This window comes from Schistocerca nitens, chromosome 5 (assembly GCF_023898315.1).
Source record: "Schistocerca nitens isolate TAMUIC-IGC-003100 chromosome 5, iqSchNite1.1, whole genome shotgun sequence".
NCBI classification, from domain to species: domain Eukaryota; kingdom Metazoa; phylum Arthropoda; class Insecta; order Orthoptera; family Acrididae; genus Schistocerca; species Schistocerca nitens.
In genome coordinates this window covers 214749179-214775022 of record NC_064618.1, presented here as the reverse complement: position 1 = coordinate 214775022, position 25844 = coordinate 214749179, and the positions used below count along the sequence as shown (strand labels likewise).

The 25844-nt window shown below is 40.0% G+C and overlaps 1 protein-coding gene across 1 annotated transcript in view; it reads right to left on the bottom strand.

Annotated features, from left to right (window-relative positions):
- Positions 1–751: 751 nt before the first annotated feature.
- Positions 752–25844, bottom strand: part of LOC126259254 (serine/threonine-protein kinase tricornered) — a 210208-nt gene continuing 185115 nt past the window's right edge. Inside the window, exons 4-8 of the mRNA XM_049955886.1 lie at positions 25269–25386; positions 18712–18851; positions 16422–16601; positions 15730–16041; positions 752–3589 (exon numbers count right to left, since the gene is read on the bottom strand). Coding sequence (XP_049811843.1) covers positions 3474–3589; positions 15730–16041; positions 16422–16601; positions 18712–18851; positions 25269–25386 — 866 coding nt within the window. The 3' untranslated portion in view covers positions 752–3473. The remainder of the gene's footprint in view (positions 3590–15729; positions 16042–16421; positions 16602–18711; positions 18852–25268; positions 25387–25844) is intronic.

Here is a 25844-nt window from a genome sequence, read left to right as displayed (position 1 = left end):
TCAACCAACAACTCAGTGTGCTTTTATTCACTGCCATGTCTACGTAGATATTTGGCAATGATGTTTGTTTTCTACCAAAAGAAACTCGGTGACAGTTCTCTCTGCTTGGACTGCATCTCCATTAGTCGTCATTCTGAAGGCCACCTATTGAAGCTTCATGAAACTATAGGGGCTGAAGTGAGAATATTCCACCATGTCCCACAATGAATTCCTCATTTTTCAATCAAAACTGGCCAAGGAAAAAAAAGTGTTTCATTGTTTGTGGCCCCTAGATGGTCATCATGTTGCTACGAGTAATAATAAATGTGAAAACCCATCAAATTGACTATATACTGTGTTACGTACATTGTTTAAGATCTCGTGATAGAACTAGGTAACAGCAAAATGACTCGCTACTAAGGGCAATAAGGAAATCACTGTTAAGCTCTTTACTCATTTTCTCATTCATGTGCTACCTCACTTGGTCTTAACAAGAGAATAAACATTTAGCATTTAATTGCTAATAATGCACATATGAAGTAATTTTAATTATTTCATGAAGTTAAGATTTAAATATTAGCTCTACAAACTGAGACTAAGTTAATTTTGCCGATCAGACATGAAGGAATGAAAGGGGACATACTCTGATTTTCTGGAACACCATTTCAGTTTTCTGAATTGCCTAAATATAAAAAAACACAAGTGTAGTTATTAAAAGCATAAAATATAATTTTCATGTTGACAGGTTCTGTTTAATAACAGTTTACAAAAATCCAGCATAGCTCATTTAATAAATCCAAAAATCAATGAAAATAATTTTCTGCAAAATTTTTGCTACACATTTACTTTTAGTGCCACTAATTTAAATTACATTTAACACTGTTGAAGGAAAGATTAAACATAATCATCAAATGAGATTCCGAAGTATTTGCTTGTAATTGGTTGTAATTTATGATGTTTATCTCTTCCAATGAATATAAACAAAAATCACCACCAGTTGTCCCTTCCTCTTTCCACTCACACATGTGACGTACAGAGGAGAAATATACACACATACTCTTATGAAACAATTTTGGAAAACAACACATATATTATATACTTATTATACACAATTTGTACACAAATTAATGACTAATTAATTACATTGTACAGCCATAAAAGTAGATAACAGACAGAAAAACAATCTGTTAAATTACCAAAAGATCATGTCAATGGATGCTTGAAACTAATAATTCTCTTGCACTTGTGAGATTGATGCATAGAATAGCCTGTCAATACCACAGCAACATAATGTAAGAGATCGTAAGTACTGGGCAATTTACACGCACACACTATCAATTGCAGATAAAAGTAGATGTTTCAGTTATATTAGAAAACACAAATAAAGGAAATGGCAGAACTTTTTCCATGTAGCTACCATTGTTCATCCCTGTAGAAGTGTAAATGAATATAGATTGATGATAAAAATGTGGTGCTGTGCAACAAAGGTCAAGTAACCATTGACACAAAAACTGGCACTTTCAAACACAAACAACAACTTTAATTTGTCACAGATTTTTTTCATTCTGCTGTTTTACAGAAACATTGAAATACATATTTACAACAAAGGGTTTTACAAACAACAGGTAATAATAAAAAGTAATAAATAACACAAAAGAGAAAAATACATTATCAACTTTCTGATTATATTCAAAACAAAATCACGTAAAAGGAATAGCAACACATTCTCGTAACTGGTTTCCCAGTGCTAATACAGTAGAGAGCTTGAAAACACACACACACACACACACACACACACACACACACACACACACACACTTTCAATATCTAATACAAAAAAAGAAAGGCCATCAATCACACAGTATTATTTTAGAATAAAATTTAAGGTTTCTGTCGTGCGTACACGCAAAAATTAATATTCTTTTGGTGAAATAATGATCATTTCAAAAACATTTGAGTCCTATGTGAAACAGGATGAAATTAACAAAAGCTTCTCAGATTGACATTATTACTGTCCAAAAACTGTCAGTGACTTCTATTATTAAAAAGTTAAGCACTCTTGGATGATAAATAAATAGGTTAATCAATTTTTTAAAAAAGCTGTAATGTGTTATGTCACTAACATTGTCAGCTTCTTAGATGGGAAACATAGAAGTGGAGGAAAAGGAAAGGATAACACAGAGAGAGAAAGAGAGAGAGATAGAGAGAGAGAGAGAGAGAGAGAGAACCTAACTGCAGCAACTATTTGGAGGGACATTTTCTGAATCTTAATTTCATTTGTATACTTTCTGTTGGGCCTTCAGGCAGCTGCAAATTTTCAAATGTTGCAAAACAGAAAATATTATCTGAGACTGCCACAGTAAGACCTTCTAATAATCTTTAATTCACCGATCAGTAATCTGAAACCTCTGATGCCATTAATTTATTTATTTAAAACTGGCATATTGTTGTTCTAACTGCAAAAGCATTAGTCACAACACCAATGAAAAGCTAATATGCAATTGAAGCAGACACTGCACAACTACTACACATCCAGATAAAGTACATTTTAATGTAACAGATTATCAGTTTCAAAGTGCAAATTTACAAATACAGCATGCTGTTCTTCAAGAGGCTCCATGGGCACTCAAGTGAGATAGTGGATTTGAGAGTTTTTTCATTAGTTTATACACATTTCCATAAAATCCCAACAAACAAGTGACAGACATTCTTCAAGTCCTAATGGGAACAAATAATAGGTTTTCCCCAGAGTGCATCCCTCATTTTTATAACATTGTTATTTGATCAATCTGTGTGTAAGAAACTATCACATTTTATATGACTCTTAATATTAAATGAAATGTAATACAAAACAAGCAAGTAAATGGGTGTCTCAGAATAGCAAAGTTTGACGCTGAAGTGCCAATTAACTCAAGAGCCATTTACATAAATGTTTTCCAAAAAACTGGCACAGCTCAGTTCTGAAACCAATCAAACCACACACTCTGGCTATTGTCACATTTTTACTATTAAATTAAAACCTCACATCTATACAAATAAAATAATAAGAACTTATAATGTTTCTTAAGCACTGCAGAAATTACTTCTGATCAATATCATTAAAAACTGTATGTGATCTCTTTTCTATCACTTTTCTAAAACTGTAACAAGTGTGTGGGAACTATTCTTGCACATACCTATTTGTTTTAATCCTAAAAATGTTCACTCAGTACCCAGTGCATATTAGTGGATAGTAACTAACCTAGTTATCACAATGGACAAGACTGCATCACAAATTTTCTCCAAGCCTCTCTCTTCATTATATGTTGTACCTTACATCTGGGAACTATAACTTACACTATTTTTATTGTTATCATTATTATTTATTTATTTTACTTTCACGAAGGTACACTGGGTGAGCTGTGGAGCACCCTCTCAAAATTTATCTTTTGAGACAACAGGAAGCATCACTTGATCCAAGTGCTGCACAACATTTTAAGTACCTATCACAGTAACTACTTTTTGGTTGGAATACCCCGTTGGGTCAGTCCTTCAAATCTCTTGAATGTATAGTTGATAAAAACCCAGTCCTTGTATATCACTTCACCATCCTGAGGCAGGGGTGCAGCTGCTGCAAATAAAATGCATCAAAATTTTAACTTATTGCCAATGACAAAAGGAACTTGGAACATTAAACATACACTGTTTTAAAGCAATAACCTTACACAAAAGTTATATACTGCTGCATGATTTTCTGAACATAAAATAAACAATAGATAGGGCTGATGTGCAAGTTACAAAATTTTTTTACTCGAGTTTATTATTCATTTATCTGGTTAGCTACTTAGAAATTTGATTACTTCAGTTTGCCACAATATTTCTCCTTGGGGCAACTATAGCGACAACAACAAAATTACTCAGTAATATGTCCTTCTATAACATTCTTCTCTTCTACTGATGCCATACCTGAAGCAATCTGCTGGTTTGTAGATGAAGAATTCATCAAGACTAGGTTGGAAAGCACCTTCGTTATCAACAAGAATTTGCTATGAGATTGATCAACTGAATTCTTATCTCTTGGTTAGACATTATGTATGATGTTAACATGATTGTCATGTTTGCAACAACAATAGACTGAGTATTCTAAGACTTTTTAATAATTTTTTATTTGATTTCCCATCCATCCACTCTACTGCTTTCCAGCTGATGCCAGGTTGGGAATCGTATGACAGTTCCCCAATGATGCAGAGAACCAACCATACGTTTTTACGGGTTATTATTATGATGGGGTCACCAATACCAAAGGGATTTTGAAGCTACCAGCAGTTCGCCCCATGGAGAAATCTATGTAGCCCTTCTGCTTGTATCTAGTGTATATTACATGGTACAATGTGACAATGTTTTCAGATTTTTTTATCATTTAACAGCCATGTATTTATCTCAATGGATGTGGAAAACTGCCTAAAAATTCCACTCTGTCATTAATTCACAAAGCAGATATCGTCCAGTGCTGGAACACCACCTCAGGTCCCAGAAGTGGGCATTCTAAAGCACTCAGCTGTTTTGTTTTCTTATTCATTTATTTTGTTGAGTACTTAGAAAGTTAATTACTTCAACACCACAAAGTAATAAATGTCTGATGATCTAGTTACATTCCCAATAAAAAATTCTTAGCACATTAAACCTCTTTATCTTATCAGTCATATTTCATCATTTATGACTGGGTAGAAACTTGTTATGAGTCAGCCATTCCTTCCTTTGAAATGGCACAGCCGACTTTCTTCCCCATCCTTCCCTGATCCAATGGGATGGATGACCTCAGTGTTTGGTCCCATCCCCCAAATCGACCAACCAACCAACCAACCAACCAACCAACCAACCAGCCAGCCAGCCATTTTTAGCATTTACTGAAGGCACCATTGTTTATCCGTACAAATAAGCTTTGATAGGATAGGTCAACTTTCATGAAGTGGCTGATGATGACTAAGAACTAACATGCAAATCATCACTCCCTTATAGTCCTTCAAGCAACATAAATCACATTCATTGCTCTCTGTGCAATGACAGGGCCTATTAAGTTAAGGTGGTATAACTCTGAAGTACAAAGGAAGGGGCAGATTGCAAGAGTAAATGGAAGTATGTACATAGTAGCAGAGTGATTCTACAAATATGCTAGAAGGGGTGTGTGAGGATGTAGAGGTGAAAATGCCAATGTGGAACAAATAGGTGATAACAGGACTGTATCAGAGTTCGACAGAGGCCTTAATTGGCAGGGTCCACAACAGTTATTTATTTATCTCATTTATTGTACTATGACAACAGTGAATATTAAGAAATACATATAGCATTACTAAAGTCACTATATGGTCCCAAATAGTTTCTCAGAGGGCTATCTCTGACAGTGTACTGAAGGTTTGTTCTTGGGGCCCCACAATATCAGGTTGGAGATTTTCAGAGTCCCCACTTGTGCCCCATAGCACTGTACCTGGTATGACCAGTTCTTATCCTGTTCCCTACCCACTCACTCCTCTTCAGATCAAATCCTGGTAGGCTGGCAGACGGATATTTACCACCTCTATGTTTTATTGTTGCAGCATTCCTTCTCCTGCACCACTCTTCCTTCATATCAGATTTCATGTTGTTTCACCCATTCCACCACAGTGGAGTGCTTGAGCTTAAGTGGTCCGGAAGAGGGTCAATTAAGACTGTAAGAAATGGAAGGTCTTAGGGGTAGTTGGGATGATCCAGCTTCCTCCTGGTTACTTCTTGGCATCACAATATTCAGATGGTGGAATGTCACTGATGGTGTGCAGCCTAGCGATCAATGTGGATTTTGATTTGCATAGTAATTCTCACTGATTTGTTAAGATGTATAACTAGTTTCCATGTGTGAGCACTGTGTTGCCATACTGGGGCACAGAATACATCTACGGGTATTCTAGTATCAAATCTGCAGCTTGTAAAGTGGATACTTCAACATCCCAGATTCTGTCAGCTGCTTTCTTTATAATGATGTTTCATACCTTTAGCTTTTGGCTAATGTTTTCCAGGTGTCATTCATATGTTAATGACTGATCCAGTGTGACATGAAGATATTTAGGCTGGAAATGTTGTCTCTGCTGACAGAAGTTCACAACAAGATGTTGGTTTGCAATTCATTTGTTTAGATAGTATGCACAAACTTGTATCTTACCTGCATGTGGTTGGAGCAGTAAGTCCCTAGACAATACGAGGTGCATTCAAGTTCTAAGGCCTCCGATTTTTTTTCTAATTAACTACTCGCCTGAAATCGATGAAACTGGCATTACTTCTCGACGTAATCGCCCTGCAGACGTACACATTTTTCACAACGCTGACACCATGATTCCATGGCAGCGGCGAAGGCTTCTTTAGGAGTTTGTTTTGACCACTGGAAAATCGCTGAGGCAATAGCAGCACGGCAGGTGAATGTGCGGCCACGGAGAGTGTCTTTCAGTGTTGGAAAAAGCCAAAAGTCGCTAGGAGCCAGGTCAGGTGAGTAGGGAGCATGAGGAATCACTTCAAAGTTGTTATCACGAAGAAACTGTTGTGTAGCGTTAGCTCGATGTGCGGGTGCGTTGTCTTGGTGAAACAGCACACGCGCAGCCCTTCCCGGACGTTTTTGTTGCAGTGCAGGAAGGAATTTGTTCTTTAAAACATTTTCGTAGGATGCACCTGTTACTGTAGTGCCCTTTGGAACGCAATTGAAGGATTACGCCCTCGCTGTCCCAGAATATGGACACCATCATTTTTTCAGCACTGGCGGTTACCCGAAATTTTTTTGGTGGCGGTGAATCTGTGTGCTTCCATTGAGCTGACTGGCGCTTTGTTTCTGGATTGAAAAATGGCATCCACATCTCATCCATTGTCACAACCGACGAAAAGAAAGTCCCATTCATGCTGCCGTTGCGCGTCAACATTGCTTGGCAACATGCCACACGGGCAGCCATGTGGTCGTCCGTCAGCATTCGTGGCACCCACCTGGATGACACTTTTCGCATTTTCAGGCTGTCATGCAGGATTGTGTGCACAGGACCCACAGAAATGCCAACTCTGGAGGCGATCTGTTCAACAGTCATTCGGCGATCCCCCAAAACAATTCTCTCGATCATGTCGTCAGACCGGCTTGTGCGAGCCCGAGGTTGTTTCGGTTTGTTGTCACACGATGTTCTGCCTTCATTAAACTGTCGCACCCACGAACGCACTTTCGACACATCCATAACTCCATCACCACATGTCTCCTTCAACTGTCGATGAATTTCAATTGGTTTCACACCACGCAAATTCAGAAAATGAATGATTGCACGCTGTTCAAGTAAGGAAAACGTAGCCATTTTAAGTGTTTAAAACAGGTCTCATTCTCGCCGCTGGCGGTAAAATTCCATCTGCCGTACGGTGCTGCCATCTCTGGGACATATTGACAATGAAGGCAGCCTCATTTTAAAACAACGCGCATGTTTCTATCTCTTTCCAGTCCGGAGAAAAAAAATCAGAGGCCTTAGAACTTGAATGCACCTCGCATATTTTCTCTTTCCTCAAGTGTGCTGCTTCATATGGCTGTTGCAAGGTCATCAGCATAGCAAAATGCTTTGGTAGTAATGTTTGGCATATCGCTGGTGCACAGGTTGAAGAATAAGGGACGTAGGACGGATCCTTGAGGATGCCCCTTTTTTATGGTAAATTATTTATTCTGTTTTTGTCCAACGCTACTCTTGAAGTAATGATAGGTTAAAATGTTTCTCACAAGTGTCATCGGTTTCTTTTTTTGGGACATGCTTTTTTGGCTCCATCAGGAGACCACCTAGCCACACAGTACCATATGCTGCTCGCAGATCAACAAAGGCCACTGGTTTCTTTAGTTTCTTTTGGAATCATTCAGCCTCAGTGTAGCATGTCCTGACTAGGACCTGTAACAGCAGCTCCACTGGCTTCTGAACCCAGCCTGATATGTAAGAGTTATGTCATTTATTACTCCTTGGAATCTAATCTTATGTCATCCATGTTGGACTGTTGTAAGGACTGCGACTGTTTATGACCACAAAAATTTAAAAAAAAAATAATTATATTTCATCCCATGATGTGTTATAAGAGTTTACCGTCTTATCTTCAGGTGGAACAATGATATTATGTTACATTTTTGCTAGCAGGATGCAGCCATTTGTATGTTGTTCAATTTTGCTACAAAAATGTAGTCTTCATTTTCACTCAATGTGGGATTTGGACATTGCGTGAAAGCAAAGACGCAAGCTTAACACTTGTGCAGACGCAGGAGCAGCCGTGGCAGTGAGCGATTTCAACTCATGATGGCGGGGAGAGCTATCAACGGCTGATGTATTTTATTCAAAATGACACAGCTTGTAAACAGAGAAGTGTTCACTGAGACTTGTTATCAGTATATGGCATAGGACTACAAATTTTCATTGGTGATAGAGCTACTTACAATCTTTTCCACTACACAGAACACTGTAGTTTGCCATAAATATATATTTTTAACTTAATTTGTTGCCCAGAAAACGAATTAGTAACATAAACAAGCTTACAAATATAATAATGTAAAGATAAGAGTGCCTTGTCTCAGAGGTAAATTATTATTAACTTACATTGTGGATCATAAATACATACCCTGAGGCGACCTAAGTCCGGATAGCAAATGGACATGTACAGAGGGCAGTAGAATCACAAAGACAAAGTATAAAGGGCAGTGTATTGGCAGAGCTGTCACTCAGGTGATTCGTGTGAAAAGTTGTAGGTCATGATTATGGCTGCACGACAGGAATTAAAAAACTGAACACAGTATGATAGTTGGAGCAAGATGCATGGAAAACCCCATTTCAGAAATCATTACGGAATTCGATATTCTGAGATCCACAGGGTCAAGAGTGTGCCGAGAATAACAAATTTCAGGAATCGTCTCTCATCACAGACAGCAGTGGCTGATGGCCTTCACTTAACAACCAAGAGCAGAGACATTTGCTAAGAGCTGTCAGGGCTAACAAAAAAGCAACACTGCATGAAACACCAGCAGAAATCAATGTGGGATGTACAATGAATGTATTCATTAGGATGGTGCAGCAAAATATGGCATTAACGGACTATGGCAGCTGACAACCAATTCAAGGGCCTTTGCTAACAGCACATCATCTGCAGTGCCCCTCCTGCACTAGTGACTCCAACAGTTGGACCCTAAATGACTGGAAAACTGTGGCCTCATCAGATGATGCCCAATTTCAGTTGATAAGAGCCGACGGTAAGGTTCGAGTGTGACACAGACCCCACGAAGCCATGGATCCAAGTTGTCAACATGGCAATGAGTAAGCTGGTTGTGGCTCTGTAATGGGGTGGGCTGTGTTAACATGGAAAGGATTGGGTCCTCTGGCCCAACTGAACCAATTATTGGCTGGAAATTGTTATTTCCAGCTACTTTGAAACCGTTTATAGCCATTCATTGACTTCATGTTCCCAAACAACGATGGAATTTTTATAGATGACAATGCATCATGTTGCCAAGTTACAATTGTTTGGAATTGGTTCGAAGAACATTCTAGAAAATTCAAGTGAATGATTTGGCCACCCAGACTACTGGTAATGGGATGTAATCGAGAGGTCATCTCGTCCACAAAATCCTGCACAGGCAACACTTTCACCATTATGGATGGCTACAGACGCAGGGTAGCTCAATATTTCTGCAAGGGATTCCCGATGATTTGTCAAGTCCATGCCGCGTCAAGTTGCTGCACTACACTGGGCAGAAGAGGCCCAACATGATATTAGGAGGTAGATCATGACTTCTGTCAACTCACTGTGTGACAATTACAAAACTGTCTCAGTGCCTTTATAACAACTTGTTGAAAGTATTACTATAGCAAATACAATACAGAAAAGACAAATAAAAATAAAATAAAACACATTAAAAATATAAAATATGCAGGCTTAACGTCAACATAATCTAATTCTTACTACGTCTATACAGTGATTTGTGAATTATCTTTTATGAAGGTCACTCAGGCAGTAGAAAGTTGGAAAGAGTTGTAGTACATCACCTAATATATATGCAAAGCTCTAAAAGCAGCTCACTGCCTGTGTCTCAGATTTTCCATTTAATGTGTTCTGTCCATATTTTCTATTGTGAATGAAAACTGCTACTTCTTCATAAAGACTGAGTTTATACCCCTTGTTTATTTTGTGAAGTATGAAGCCTGTTCAAAAAATTTCGGAACATTCATAATTTCATACCAATGGTGTGTTAAGAGTGAAATGCAGTCAGCATCCCTGAAAACGCCTGTGTTTAATGTGTAACTGCTGGAAGTTTTATTGTCGTATGTCCGTTAGCTATTGTTCGGTGCTGTATTGAGTAGAATGTTGTGTCGCACAGTTCACGAACTTCGAGATGGCCGAGTTAGAGGAGCAATGCATCTGCACTAAATTTTGTGTGAAATTGAAGAAAACCTTTACAGAGACACATCAAATTATGCAGGAAACCTACGGTGATGAGAGCTTAAGACATGCTCGGTGTTACGAATGGTTCACACAGTTTAAAAATGGTTGGACAGATGTTAAAGATGACCCTCCTTCAGATCGCCCTTTGACGTTTACAGACGACGCTCACGTCAGAAACGTCAACAAAACTGTGAGTGCCTATCTAAGACTGACTGTCCAAGAGGGTACAGAAGAATGTAGCATTTCAGTTGGATCATGTCATGAAATCCTGACACAGCATCATGGGATGCATTGTGTTGCTACCAAGTTCGTTCCAACACTCGGAAGTCAAGGCCAGAAAGACCTTCACCTCTAAATCTGTGAAGAGCTTTTGAATTGCACAAATGAGAATGACATATGCCTTAAGAGAATCATAACTGCTGATGAGTCATGAGTCGGGAAATGTTGTCCAAGACCAAAAAAAGCTCACCATGTCAGGACAAATGTCAAAGGCATGTTGATAGCTTTTTTTGACTTTGAAGGATTAGTTCATCAAGAATTTGTACCACTGTGCAAACTGTTAATCAATGGTACTGTTGGGATGTGTTGCAAGAAAATTTGATAGTGGCCCAAAATGTGTTGAGACAATTCACGGTGTAGGAGAGAATTTCAAAGGAGGCAATGCACAATACATAATAGGTAAGCGTGGAAAAATTTTGTTGATAAATTACCAGAATAATTTTTTTTTATCAGGTTGTCCACTATGTACGCAAAGTAATGTCCTGTGTCCTGAAGATGGCAGATTTATTGGGTGTGTGTGGGTGTCTTATTTTCATTGTTGAGTAAAGCACCCTTGGGATTACTTTTCGAATTATCTATTAAAAAAAATCTCTCTCTCTCTCTCTCTCTCTCTCTCTCTCTCTCTCTCTCTCTCTCTCTCTCTCTCCCTCCCTCCCTCCCCCCCTCCCCCTCCCTACTGTTGCTGTATTCAGAAATAGCCCCAATAACAAAATTGTGTTCCCAGGTTAGAACTTCCCACATTCATTTTATTTAGGATCATCTACCTACTTGGTTAATGGTTAATGTATACAAAGAAGGTCGGAATCAAGTATACAAGTAAAGGAGTAATTTATAGTATCCACCAGTAAAGAGCTGCTAATACCAAATGAAAATTAAGAGAGACAAGTTCATATTAAAAAGGAAGTGTGTGCGAGGGCTGTGGCTTATTGTCAAGAGATTTGGAGAATAATCTAAGGAAGTTATTTCAGAACAATAATAAATGTGCAAGTAATACTGATGCCAATGCAAAGGTTCACTCTTCTGACTAAGTAATACTTAGAAGAAAAATTAAATACAATGGGAAAATACTTTGCACAGAATAAATACACTGAAAAGCCAAAGAAACTGATATACCTGCCTAACATTGTGTAGGGCCCCAGCGAGCACGCAGAATTACCCTAACATGATGTGGCATGGACTTTAAGTAGTGCTAGAGGGAACTGACACCATGAATCCTGCAGGGCTGTCCATAAATCTGTTAGAGTACAAAGGGGTGGAGATCTCTTCTGAACAGCACATTGCAAGATACAGAGTGTGTTCCATAATTAATGCAACCAATTTTTTTCTGACGCAACGGTACACCACATTGTGTTGTAACTGGGTGGGCTAAGTGGAAGGGGGTGTTAGCTTCAAAACGCTCTTTGTCTCGTTTGGCTGCGAGCCGCCAGAGTGTCAGACGTGCGTTTCCGTCAACCCTGTTCTGAGTTTATGCAACACGGCACAATGGATCATTCCGTAGAGCAATGATATGCTATCAAATTTTGTGTTAAACTTGGGAAGTCCGCCACCAAAACGTTTCTATTACTTCAGCATGCCTTTGGGAATGATTGCTAGTCCCAATCACAAGTTTTCTGATGGCATAAGTTGTTCATGGAGGGTCGAGAGGAGATCACCAACGAACCTCGCAGTGGACGGCCATCAACCGCAGGAGTCAACGAAAATGTGACGCATGTGCTCGATTGTTTGAACTCCCAGATGGTTGAGCCTTCAATTGATAGCACAAACTCTAAACATGTCAGAAACATTCGTTTTCCACATTGTGACTGAAGATTTGAACATGAGAAAGGTGTGTCGCAAACTCGTCCCAAAAGTGTTGACCGACGAACACAAGAACATGCGAGTGCTTCGGTGCCGAGAAATGTTGGAAAATGTGTGAAAATGATCCTCATTTTTTAAACTCAGTTATCACTGGTGGTTAGTCATGGATTTTTGAGTACGGCCCCGAGACAAAAAGGCCGAGTTCACAGTGGCACACCCCATCGTCGCCCTGTCCCAAGAAGGCACGCATGAGCAAGTCCAGGATCAAAACCATGATCATTATCTTCTTTGACATAAGAGGCATTGTCCACCACGAATTTGTACCTACCGGGACTACATTGAACTCAGCTTTCTACTTAGAAGTGCTCAAAAGACTGAAAAGGAGGGTCTTGTACTACCGAAGCGACATCAAGGACATGTGGAAAGTTCACCACGACAACGCACCTAGTCACAGAGCCTCCACTGTCAACGACTTCCTGGCCAGGACCAAGACTCCATTGGTTCCCCAGCCTCCCTACAGTCCTGACCTGGCTCCCACTGACTTTTTTTTGTTTCCTCGGTTAAAATCAGTCATGAAGGGAAAACATTGGGACATGTTTGAAAGCATCCAGGTGCATGTTACATCAGCTCTAAAGGATATTCCGGAAAAGGCATTCCAGGATGCCTTCCAGGCGTGGAAACACCACCTCCAGAAGTGTATTGACGCAAGAGGGTGCTATGTTGAAAAATTTTGATTATTTGTATGAATATATTCAATAAATGATTTTTTTTATGAATTTGGTCGCATTACTTATGGAACACTCCTTGTATGCTCAATAATCTTTATGTCTGGAGAGTTTGGTCACCAGCGGAAGCGTTTAAACTCAGAAGAGTGTTCCTGGAGCCACTCTGTAGCAATTCTTGACATGCGGTGTGTTGCACCGTCCTGCTGGAATTGTCAAAGTCTGTCGGAATACACAATGGACATGAATGGATGCAGGTTATTAGACAGGATGCTTACGTACTTGTCACCTATTAAGAGTCACATCTAGATATATCATGTGTCCCATATCACTACAACTGTACATGCTCCACACCATTACAGAGCCTCCACCAGCTTGAACAGTCCCCTGCTAACATCCTGGGTCCATGAATTCATGAGATTTTCTCCATACCTGTACATGTCCATCCACTCAATACAATTTGAAATGATACTCGTCCAACCAGACATGTTTCCTGTTATCATCCGTCCAATGTCATTGCCTATGGGCCTAGGTGAGGCATAAGGCTTTGTGTCATGCAGTCATGAAGGGTATACGAGTGGGCCTTCGGCTCCAAAAGCCCTTATCGATGATGTTTCGTTGAATAATTCGCACATTGACACTTTTTGGTGGCCCAGCATTAAAATCCACATCAATTTGCGGAAGGTTTGCACTTCTGTCATGTTGAACGATTCTCTTCAGTTGTCATTGGTCCTGTTCTTGCAGAATCTTTTTCCGGCCGTAGTGATACCAGACATTTGATGTTTTACGAGATTCCTGAGATTCATGGTACACTCATGAAATTGTACGGTGAAATATCCACTTCACTGCTACCTCGGAGATGCTGTATCCCATAGTTTGTGTGCCAACTATAACACCACGTTCAAACTCATTTAAATCGTGATAATCTGCTATTGTAGCAGCATTAACAGATCTAACAACTCCGCCAGACACTTGTTATCTTATATACGCGTTGCCAACTCCAGTGCCGTATCCTGCCTGTTTGCATATCTCTGTATTTGAATATTCATGCCTATTCCAATTTCTTTGGCACTTCAGCGTAAAATGAAAACAATGAAAACATGAAGGGTAGCAGAGAGGAACCAATCTGCACATGGCGAGATACTGACCTACACAGTAGAACAACTAAATAACTCTGCTATATAAGAAATGTAAGTTAAGAGGATACGAATATAAGGCGTTAAGAGGATACGAATATAAGGCAGACATCACAATCCAGTTGGTGAAGCTGAAAAAAATCTGGCATTTGCAAAAGAGAGGTGACTTCAGAAGAAATTACTTAAATTTAATGAAGTTGTGTGGGTACTGGTAGAAGAACCACTAGGAAAGTACATAGTGGTTCCACATAAAGGTGTTAAAATTTGTGTGCACAGAGATAAATTCAAATGAATGTGTAAGAAACAACACTGAAATAAATAGGCACCGGAAAATTTTTTATTAGTAGGGCATCAGAAGTTTACATGATGTGTGTGAAACGGTCAAATTTCAAAAAATCTTTAGGATTTCATAAATTAAAAAAGAACAAAAAGTCAGATTGTGAAGTATGGTAAATGTGTGTAACTGAAGAATATTGTGTAAGGCAAGAAGACAGGGCATCAAGCACATCAGTAGCTTCATAAGTGTGTTTTATTTATCTTCTTTCTTCCTAACTTACATTTTTCCCAAGTAATTCTTTCATTACTTCTGCATTCCTCAATTTAACCTTCTCCATCTACACTCAGGCAAACTCTTACAACTTTACCCTTCCCCAATCTTGTCTTCACTTTCTCCCCAGCTTAAACAAGGTAAGATTTAGAGTTGAAAGCCCCATCATCAATGACAATCAGAGAACAAGACTGCGTTGACCAAGGATGTGGAAAGAAATCAGCCATCTTCTTTTCAAAGGAACTAACCCAGTGTTCACCTTAATTGATTTAGAGATAAACCAGAAATCCCAAATTCTTACATAAAATTGGAACTTAAGTTGTTTTGTCCCCAAAATGCAAATGAAATGTAATCACCATTTACCTCCATTGTCTCAACTCATCGTGCATCACACATAAAAGCTTACAACACATTTCATAGCTCAGTGGTGCTTTATTGTGGTAGTATGATGTATATTATATTATTGTTACAAACTATTTCTGTACTAAGTGACAGTGTCATCATGAACCTCATCTTTACAGTAATGGTTATGTCTGAGGGTATTTTTTAAGGTATGTCCTACAACAAAGGCTGTATCAGCCACGAAAGAAATATTTCATATTAAAATTCAAACTTGGCTAATCATTCATAATAGTTCAGACAAATTTAAAGAAATAAACAGATGGTGCAACATTGCTTTACTCATTTTGACCAGTCAAAATTGTAAACCCTCCACTACCCATGAAATAATCAAATTCAGCTGACTTTCTGAGCCCTTTAATTAAAATATGGATCATGTAATCACTGGTACCTATAGTAAGACTCTGTATACTGATCTAATCATCTTTTCACTTACGGATTTCGAGCTTGACATCAGGGAAATCATCAAAGTTGGATGTGTCATCAATGGACCTCACTTCAACTGGAATTGCTGCAGGCCGTTCTCTTATATGATCCCAATCAACTCCTTTGAAGAATGGTACAAGCTTCAATTCATCCATACCACGCTGAGAACCAAGACGCCTTTCGGCCTCACAACAAAATCTCACTATGGTTTCCTTAGCTTCTTCTGAGATCGGTACTTCTGGCGGAAATGTTAGTGTCTCCCTCCAGTTCATTACCTTACGATATGTTTCTTGTGGATTCTCACTGCAGAATGGAGGGTATCCTTAAAGTAAAAAGATAAAAATTAATATCTGGCTTCCATTAAAACCGTCTGTCATGTTTACATTTCAAGTCCACTGAAACAAGAAACTCAATGTCAGCAACAATCAAATGCAGAAATAACCACTTTTCACACATGATGGTAACCACAAAATATGATGTAACATTACATTGCTCATTCCTCAAGAAAGGGAAAATAGCTTTAGGTTTGCTGATAATCTTGCATCCAAAAACAATGAAAAATTAAGCACACACAGGGAAAAATTGTTTACAGAAAAGAATAAAAATGTACAAAAAAATAAAGAAGTCCTAATTAAAAACAACTCTCTTTTCTTTTGCAGTATTTTCAACTTATTTCCTAAGGAAACAACATCACAGACTTACCAATTAACATTTCATACATAATAACACCCAGGCTCCACCAATCACAGGCTGGCCCATAGCCTGTCTGCAGGAAAACCTCAGGAGCAATATAATCTGGAGTCCCGACAGTACTATAAGCCAATGCTCTCCTATTTTTCTTCCAACTCTCTGCTCTACGCTTACTGTCCATCGGACTTGATGCTAAAACAAACATTCTCAGTTTAAGGCTACAAATTTTCTGACAACTAAATTATATTGTATGAAACTGTAAGTTATACTTATGGCAATAAATGAATTTATTTATTTATTTATATAATAGAGGGAAACATTCCACGTGGGAAAAATATATGTAAAAACAAAGATGATGTGACTTACCGAACGAAAGCGCTGGCAGGTCGATAGACACACAAACAAACAAACACAAACACACACACAAAATTCAAGCTTTCGCAACACACTGTTGCCTCATCAGGAAAGAGGGGAAGGAGAGGGAAATACGAAAGGATGTGGGTTTTAAGGGAGAGGGTAAGGAGTCATTCCAATCCCGTGAGCGGAAAGACTTACCTTAGGGGGGAAAAAAGGACAGGTATACACTCGCACACACGCACGTATCCATCCACACATATACAGACACAAGCAGACATATTTAAATATGTCTTTAAATAAGTCTGCTTGTGTCTGTATATGTGTGGATGGATGTGTGCGTGTGTGCGAGTGTATACCTGTCCTTTTTTCCCCCTAAGGTAAGTCTTTCCGCTCCCGGGACTGGAATGACTCCTTACCCTCTCCCTTAAAACCCACATCCTTTCGTCTTTCCCTCTCCTTCCCCTCTTTCCTGATGAGGCAACAGTTTGTTGCGAAAGCTTGAATTTTGTGTGTGTGTTTGTGTTTGTTTGTGTGTCTATCGACCTGCCAGCGCTTTCGTTCGGTAAGTCACATCATCTTTGTTTTTACATATATTTATTTATTTATAGTTGCCATATAACTTAGTATTAACTGTGTTTCATTAAAACCTCTATCTAAACTACAAAAACAACAGATGAACAATGTAGATTGTTCTGTTTTTCAGAGTGTGTTAAGCTTTTGTCTGATGCTGTGTACAGCTATCCTTTTTTATGCTAAAGGTTGGTATTCTTAGGAAGGGACCTGGGGAAGGATGGTGAAGCCAAGTTGGAGGTAAGGAATTCTAGGAAGGTGACCACGAGGTTGCTAATTGGGAGGGAGAGAGGATCATGGTTGGATGGTGGTTACTTTGCTACTGAATGAATGATACAGGATGGTTTGGCTGTCCCTACCTATGGGTTTTATGCAACATGCAGTGCTTTCAAATACCCTGTGCATGATTTTCACATTCTCTTGCTTCCTACATCAGTGCTGTTAGTCTCACACAAAAAAAAGATTGAACATGACCTTTTTGTAGGACATTTAATGTAGTTAAATTTTGTAGTGGGATGTGCTTTCACTGGAGGCCATGGTTTTTTAGTTATTCAAGAAAAATGTGACTGAAGGGCACTTTTGTATGTTTTTGTAGAAGAATTTGAAAGCAATTGTCTCTAGCGAAAATATATCCCTGTACAAAATTTCACTACATTAAATTTCCTACAAAACGGGACTGTCAATTTTTTTCCTGTAGGACTAATGGTTTGCTCATAGCGAGCAAGAGAATATGAAAATCTTGCACAAGGTATTTGAAGGCGATGTGAGTTGCATAAAACCCATGGGTAGGGGCAGCTGAATCACCCTGTACGACCAGCCCAGCTAAACCCTCTCTTCTTTAGCACTTGATATAGCTTTCATAATTTTTTTATCATGCATTCTGAGTTATTTTTATTGTACACAGTTTGAAAAATTTCCCTTGGTATTTTCTCTCAAGTATTAACAGTGTTTCTTCAGCTTTGTTTCTGAATATTAATGCTTCACATTTGTGTAATGTTACTGGTGGACTAGTCAACTGATACAAGCAAATTTTGAAGTTAGTACTAAGTCATCCTTTCCTTAAGGTGTTCAGAAAACTAAGAAGTGTTTCGCTTATTGCTGTTGGCCAGACAGCTATTTCTACATTCCTTCTATTCCTGTTACTAAAAAAAAAGACTCCTCATGTACTTAAAATAGCCAGTTGTCGTGAAAGTGAATCTATCTACAGCCAAAGGTGCATCACTTTGGATTTTCTTACTTTGAACCAGATAATGTCTTTCCTTCAGTAACAAGTAAAACTGTTTTCTCAGCAATGTATACCAACTTAAGATTCCAAAATTAGCCTTTAGGTGACAGTTACAGACAATCTCCATGAAGCTTTGTTTTATTCACTTACTGAAATCAGAAGGTTTTGCCTGACTCAAGTCCCTGTAGAACTCAGTTCGATGAGATTTTTTGAGTCCAGTACACAGGCCAAAGTCAGAGAGCTTTATATGCCCACGTGCATCCAGCAGGAGATTGTCAGGTTTTATGTCCCTGTAGGAAGAAATAAATGAAATAATAATTTCAGGTTAACATGAATATTTCGCTTCATTCAGACAATGAAATACAATGCATGTAAGCATAAGCAGACAATATAAATTACACACATAACAAAAACTTTGTTGCCTGATCTGATAAATGAGTCTACTCATGGATGAAGTAGGAAGGTAAGCAGAGGTCACATATTATGGGAGGGGGGTTTCTGCTATTTATCAGTAGCTCCAATGTTAGGTGACTTATGGAGCCCTTTAGTGAAATAGCGTTCAGGGCTGCAAAGAAATCCAATGTGAACTCAGTAGGTCTGCCAGGGGACTCATCCAAAATGTGGAGGAACCCAGCCTATGGCTATGGGATGTGCATGGTGCAGTCATTTGCAAGTTGCGGCTCACACCATCACCAATGATGTCTCTCTCTTGGATTCTATGGCCATCCTCAGTTCAAAGAAGCGTCTGGCAGAAGTAAAGACTACTTGCCTCATGCAGCTGCAGCACAGTGTGCAAGCAGAGTTCACAACTTGCATCATCATTCCCCAAATTAATAAAGGTTCTTTGGTTTGGAGTGAATGGGGGATCTCAACCACAGTCTCTGTTAATTCTGTAATGGTCTTGGTAGCAGATTTCTGGGCTTGTATTATGGGGTGCAGTAATTTAGGACTTCTCTTTAAACGTCAGGGGTTCACTTCACAAATCAAGCAGCTACTTGGGTATCACAGTACTTGGGAGTACACATGGGGGAAGATTTTTTTAGCCTCGCCAGTCGCTTAAGGTCCTCTGATTAATGCCTGGCAGTGAGTACACAGAGAGAGTAATCAGACTGGATACAAAGTAAACTGTCAGAATTTTAACAGTAAATCATCGAAGTACTTGTAACAAAGTTCCTGAACTTACTACCCTCCAAGAAAGTTTTCATTTGTTATTCTCTGACCCAAGATCTGACAAACTCAAATATTTAGCAAGGCATGGAACAAATATCAAAAAGACAGTAGCCACTATGGAACAGGGAGTATCTATTTCAGTCAACAAAAACATCTATCGGGGTAAACATTGCGCCCGACTGTGAAGTTATCTGGGAGCATGTAAGAGGTCTAGCTGAAAATTATCGGATGTTTTTACCAGCTGTGACAGTTTTAGAATCATTCAAAGAAAATCTATGCTTAATAGCACAGAAATACCCAGATCATAAAATAAGTCAGAGGCGACTTTAACCTACCAAAAGTTGACTGGGACATCAATGGGGTCATTGTAGGTGGTATGGACAGGCAGTCTGGAAGTACTTTTGAACATATACCCCAAAAACTGTCTTAAGCAGCCACTTCATCATCCCACATGCTGTGGAAATATTTTAGACCTCGTGGCTTCAAACTGAACTGACCCTATCAATGGTGTCAGTATGGATACAGGGACTAGTGATCATGGTATCATAGTGACAACGGATACTGACATTAATAAAGCCATCAAGAAGGCTAGGAGAGTATTTTTTCCAGAAAGAGCAAATAAGATGATGTTAGCATCCCACTTAGAAAATGAATGGACATAATTTAGATCCAGTATTATGGGTGAAATTTAAATAGATTGTAAATTGTGCCCTGGAGAAGTATGTGCCAAGGAATGGAAAAGACCCATTGTGGTTTAATAGCAAAATTTGAAATTTCTGAGGAAGGATGAACTGTTACACTCTTGGTTCAAAAAGGAATGTGTAAATGACGACAAGGGAACTTAGTAGAAATTTGTGTGTCTTTATGATTGATGCGCAAATAATACAAAAAATTCCACTGTCATACCTTAGCAAACACTCTGGTTGAGAACCAAATAAAATTCTGGTCCCATGTAAGATCACTAAGTGAGTCAAAGGGTTCTATACAGTAACTTCTTGTTCAGTCTGGTGTGGCAACAGAAGACAGCAAAAGGAAAGCCAAAGTTTTAAATTCCACATTTAAGAAATTAATCTTGCAGGAGGCTTACACAAACATACCACTGTTTGACAGTCTTACAGACTCCCACATGGAGGGCATAGCACTAGGCATCCCTGGTATAGAGAAGCAACTGAAGAAGGTGGAAACAAATGAAGTCACGAGGTCCAGATGGAATCCCAACAAGAGTTTAAACAGAACACACTACTGCACTGGCCCCTTACTTATCTTAAGTGGCTGGGAAAGAGCTCACATGACTCTTCTACATAAGACGACTAAAAGAATAGACCCACAAAATTGCAGACCAATATTGTTAACATCGGTCTGTTTCAGAATTCTCAAAGGTATTCTCAGTCCGAATCTAATAAATTTCCTTGAGACAGAAGTGCTTCTGTCTATAAATCATGGCAGATTTAGAAAGCGCTGCTTGGCTTGCCTTTCCTCACACAATCTACTGTAAACCATAGATGAAGGGTATCAGGCAGATTCCATGTTCCAAGGTTTCCACAGTGTCCCACTGCAGACTGTAAACAAAAGTATGAATAAATTCATTAAGTCCCCATATATGCGTGGCTTGTAGACTTTTGTGGCTTGTAGACTTTTGAAGTAATAGATGGTTAGTTGGTTGATTGGGGGAGGGGATCAAGAGAGCAAGGTAATCAGTCCCATGATCTGAGATGGCAGAAACCAAGAGAGCAACAATGCGAACAGTGTAGTCCAGTTAAGGAGAACGGATAAATTGGCCAATAAAGAACTAAAAGGAATGTTGGGAGCAGGAAGAGTAAAGAACAGGGTGTGGGAATGTTGGGGGCAGAGGGGAGGGGGCAGAAACGCTGTACTTGTCGAGGCAGCAGCATTGCCAGAACCCTCACTGCTCACCACACCATACCACGATCATGACAATGAGGATAGCAAAAAGTGAAGAAGATACAGGAAAAGGGGAAACAAAATGGCATGAAAGACCAGACAAAATGTAGAGAAAAAGAGGGGGAGAACACAGTCAGTGCGAAGGCAAAGCCATAAGCCTCCATAACCAATGCAAACATCAATGTCAGTGCTAACCTTGGGGCACCAGTTGCAAAGGAAGATTCAAGGACTTAAACCTGGGAGGACAAAATACTTTCTCGAAGAAAACTGAGGACAGATGTAACAATGCAAGGGTCTTCCACAAACAACCAGAATGAGGAAGGTGGGAGCGCTTATTTAGTACAAAAGGTCATAAGGTATGGGCAGTTCAACAAAATATGGATCACCATGAGGGGTGTCCCAAAACTCAAAGGGACTGATAGTTCATTTTGGAGTAAAAAACCATGGGTCACCCTAGTATGGCTTATACAAAGACAGCAGAGGATGGTAGATTCCCACTGGGAGAGGCTGAGGGAACAACACTAGGTGGTGCAAGTCTCCTCAACTGCACAAAGTTCATTAGAAAGGGGGGTGCAGCCAACCCCAAAACTTGGCCCACAACAATCAGCAAGTTCATTACTTGGGATACCCTAGAGGCTGGGAGCCCAAAGGAAATGAAACAAACAAGCAGCATTGCCGGGATAAGAGAGAAGGTCATGGTTGGCAGAGACCAAGGGGTGGCGGGAAAAAACACGAAGTGGCAGTACAAAGGCCACTCGGCAAGTCCCTACATAACAAAACTTGGGAGAGGGAGGACCGTTTAATACAGCAGATGGCCCAATGGACTGCCATCAATTCCGCAGCAAACAGCTGACATCAGCCAGGCAATAGATGGTATTCCATACCAATAGAAGACATGAAGGCACCTCTCATGTGATCAGCACATTTAGAGCCATTATTGTAAAAAACAATGACATTCTAAAACTCTCATAAGAGTGAGCAGAATAAACAACGAAAAACCATTAGAGCTTTAGAGGCTTTCAGACTCTTCAAGAGATCCATCTGAATCCAAGGCCAAGAAACTGGCAGAGATGGAGGACGAGAGGAACTAGTAAACTCACCCAAACGCAGACAATGTCCCAAAGACGCAAAATGTGATGGCGTAGGAAACGAGGCAGCAGGGCTGCCGAACTGAAAGAGGAGGGATCCCAACATCGACCAGAAGAATACGGACAGGGCTAATGTGAAAGATATTGGCATCTAAACAGATACCATAATAGTCTAGTGGGTCTAAAGGAGCATCATTGTAGGAGCACCTGATCCACAAACTTGATAACCGAGGTCCAGATGAGACAGAACTAATGCCCGACAAAGGCTGAGAAGGGTCAAATAATCCACATACCAAAAGGTGTGGGCAAGGAAGCGAAGGATATTGAGTTTACGAAAAGAGCCACCCTTCAGAAGGCAGATTTGGGGCAACCAATTACGCTTGTTGTCAAGGTGACGACTCTCAAAAAGGAACTGGGGGGAGCATGGTTAGGCAGTGGGCATTGAGGTAGAGCGCCAGATCAGGATGGACCATAGCACAGCGAGAGAAATGCACCACCAACTTAAATGGGCAGAACTGAAAACCTTGTAAGAGTAACCAAGTAGAAGCATCCTAGATGGCACCCTGGAGCTGTAATTCCACAGAGGCCACCGAGTGAAGCTAGCATAAGTGCAGGAATCATCCACATACAGAGCTGGGGGTAGCCAATAGTCTGGAGGCCAGAAGTGCACTACTAGTAATGAGAAAAAGAAGGACACTTAATATGGATCCCTGTGGAATGCCATTCTCCTGGGTCTGCGGACAGCTGAGAACGATGCCATCGCTAACTCCATACAACTGGTGGGACAGAAACTGGAAAATAAAAAATCAGTAGGGGGCCTTGAAGACCCCACTAATGAAGTGTAAGCAGAATGTGATTGCACCAAGTTGTGCCATAGGTCTTATTAAGAAAACTGTGACAAGATGGCAGTGCTGAGGAAAGGCTTGCCAAACTGCAGTTTTCAATCAAAGCAGATGGTTGATTGGAGACCATCCCTCCTAAAAGCTGTGCTGATAAGGCTGAAGGGGGAAAGGACATAGCAGAGACAGAGTTACATGCCATCGACACAGGGTAAAGTCAGTGAATTTCTGACAAGCCTCAGTGTAGGATAAATTATCAAGGGACTCATAATCTTATTTTCCTTTTTATACACCGTGCAACCTAGGCAGTGTGGAAAGTGGGAGTCATGACAATTAACACACATGGGCAGCAGAACACAGAGGCTTCCCTCATGAAATGAGTGTCCACATTCATCACACAATGGGTCTGCCATACAGCAAGAAGACATGTGCCTGAAACACAAGCACTGAAAACAGCTCATGGGTTTGTGATGATCTGAGGTTTGTCGGGCACTCAACTGTGTGGTAATCAGTGCCCATACAAAGTCCTAATTTTTACGCAGTCCAATTTTTACACAGTGCAATCTAGCCACTGTCACGAGTAATGATGATGAGGATGAAATGATGAGGACAACACAAACTCCCAGTCCCCGGGCAGAGAAAATTCTCAACCCGGCCGGGAATCGAACCCGGGACCCAGTGATCCAGAGGCAGCAACGCTAGCCACTAGACCACTAGTTGCGGACAGGGCAGGTTGTACGGCTTCATGTCACACAGGTAACATAGTGATGGAATCTCCTTAAGATACCAGAAAAAAGGCATCGGTAGCAGTGCCATTGTACTTTCTGAATATGCCAAACGAAATGAACGCCCCGGCGTTCCAGACTGGGCCAGAATTCCTCATCAATTTGAAGGACGAGGTTCCTACGATGAAATGACTCCCTGAACCAAACTGACAGATTGGTGAGGAGTATTGACACCAGGATGACACCAAGATGTTCACGAACATAAAGGGCTGCAGACTGCGTGGTAGAAAAAGTTTTGATCAACAGTAAACCCAACTACATCTTACTGAGAGACTTCACTTCACAACCTTAACTTCCATATTGCCCACAAAAAATAACAGCTTGGTGGTGGAGGTGAACGTGTCCCCATCAGTCCTAATGCAGACCAGGTAGAGGGGAAAGTGTTTCACTCCAAGTTGGTGAACCTGGATCTCCTCCCAGGGTGTAGCCAGAGAAGGGAAAGTTGCACGGTCATAAATAGCAGGATTAAATGATCCATTACCAATCAAACAGACAGCTGTAAAAGAATGGCCAGCTTTTTTTAATAGCTTAATTGATTTCATATGCAAAGCATCCTCTGCGATACCACCCACTCTGATCAGGTGCTCTCCCCATGGACTTTTTGGCATGGTGCCCGTTGGCATGAGTTCCGATGCTCCGGAATGACAAGCAACCACTCCCAGACATAACTGAGCAGGCAACAGCTCATGCATCAGAATTGTGATCCCTTTGTTGTCAGGGCACTCAGCCAGATACATACATAACAACCCCGTTACAAGGCTACATGTGCTGATGATGTAGCAGTGTTGGGGATGGAAACAACAGTGGAAAAGGAAGAGGGCAAGGAGGGGGGGAGAGAATCCATAAATAATTTTAAAATAAAGGTAAGAATACAGTAAAATCAAACAGTGGTTAAGTTATAGTAAATTGTAAAACATGAATACCTGTGTATAAATCCCAGTTTATGTATAGAATCAATTGCCAGAGCTGTTTCAGCTATATAAAACTGGGTACATTCCTCCGATAATGTGTCCTTCTTCATAAGAAGTGTCATCATGTCACCTGCAATATTAATTATTCAAAAAACCTCAAGCAATTTCAAAGAGCATTCACCCTTATTGACTAATTACTCAATAACATTTTAACTGATACTTTTTCTAATGTTCTCTGTAGACAATTCCCCTCCTGAATGAAATTTTCACTCTGCAGTGGAGCTTGTGCCAAAATGAAACTTCCTGGCAGATTAATACTGTGTGCCGGACAACTTGAACTCAGGACTTTTGACTTTCAAGGACAAGTGCTCTACCAGTTTCCCTTGAAAGGCAAAGACACAAAGTCTGAGTCTGCCATGAAGTTTCAATTCCTCCCCATTTCTCCTCTCAACTAGCAGGGTCATATTATTTCCAGCATCCATATTGCAGATGTAAAGGAATCAGTTGTGCAGTTTCTACCATTATGTATTCGATTGCGCTAAGATGGCTAATAAATCCATTACAGAAAATGGCTGTAAGAGGAACTCA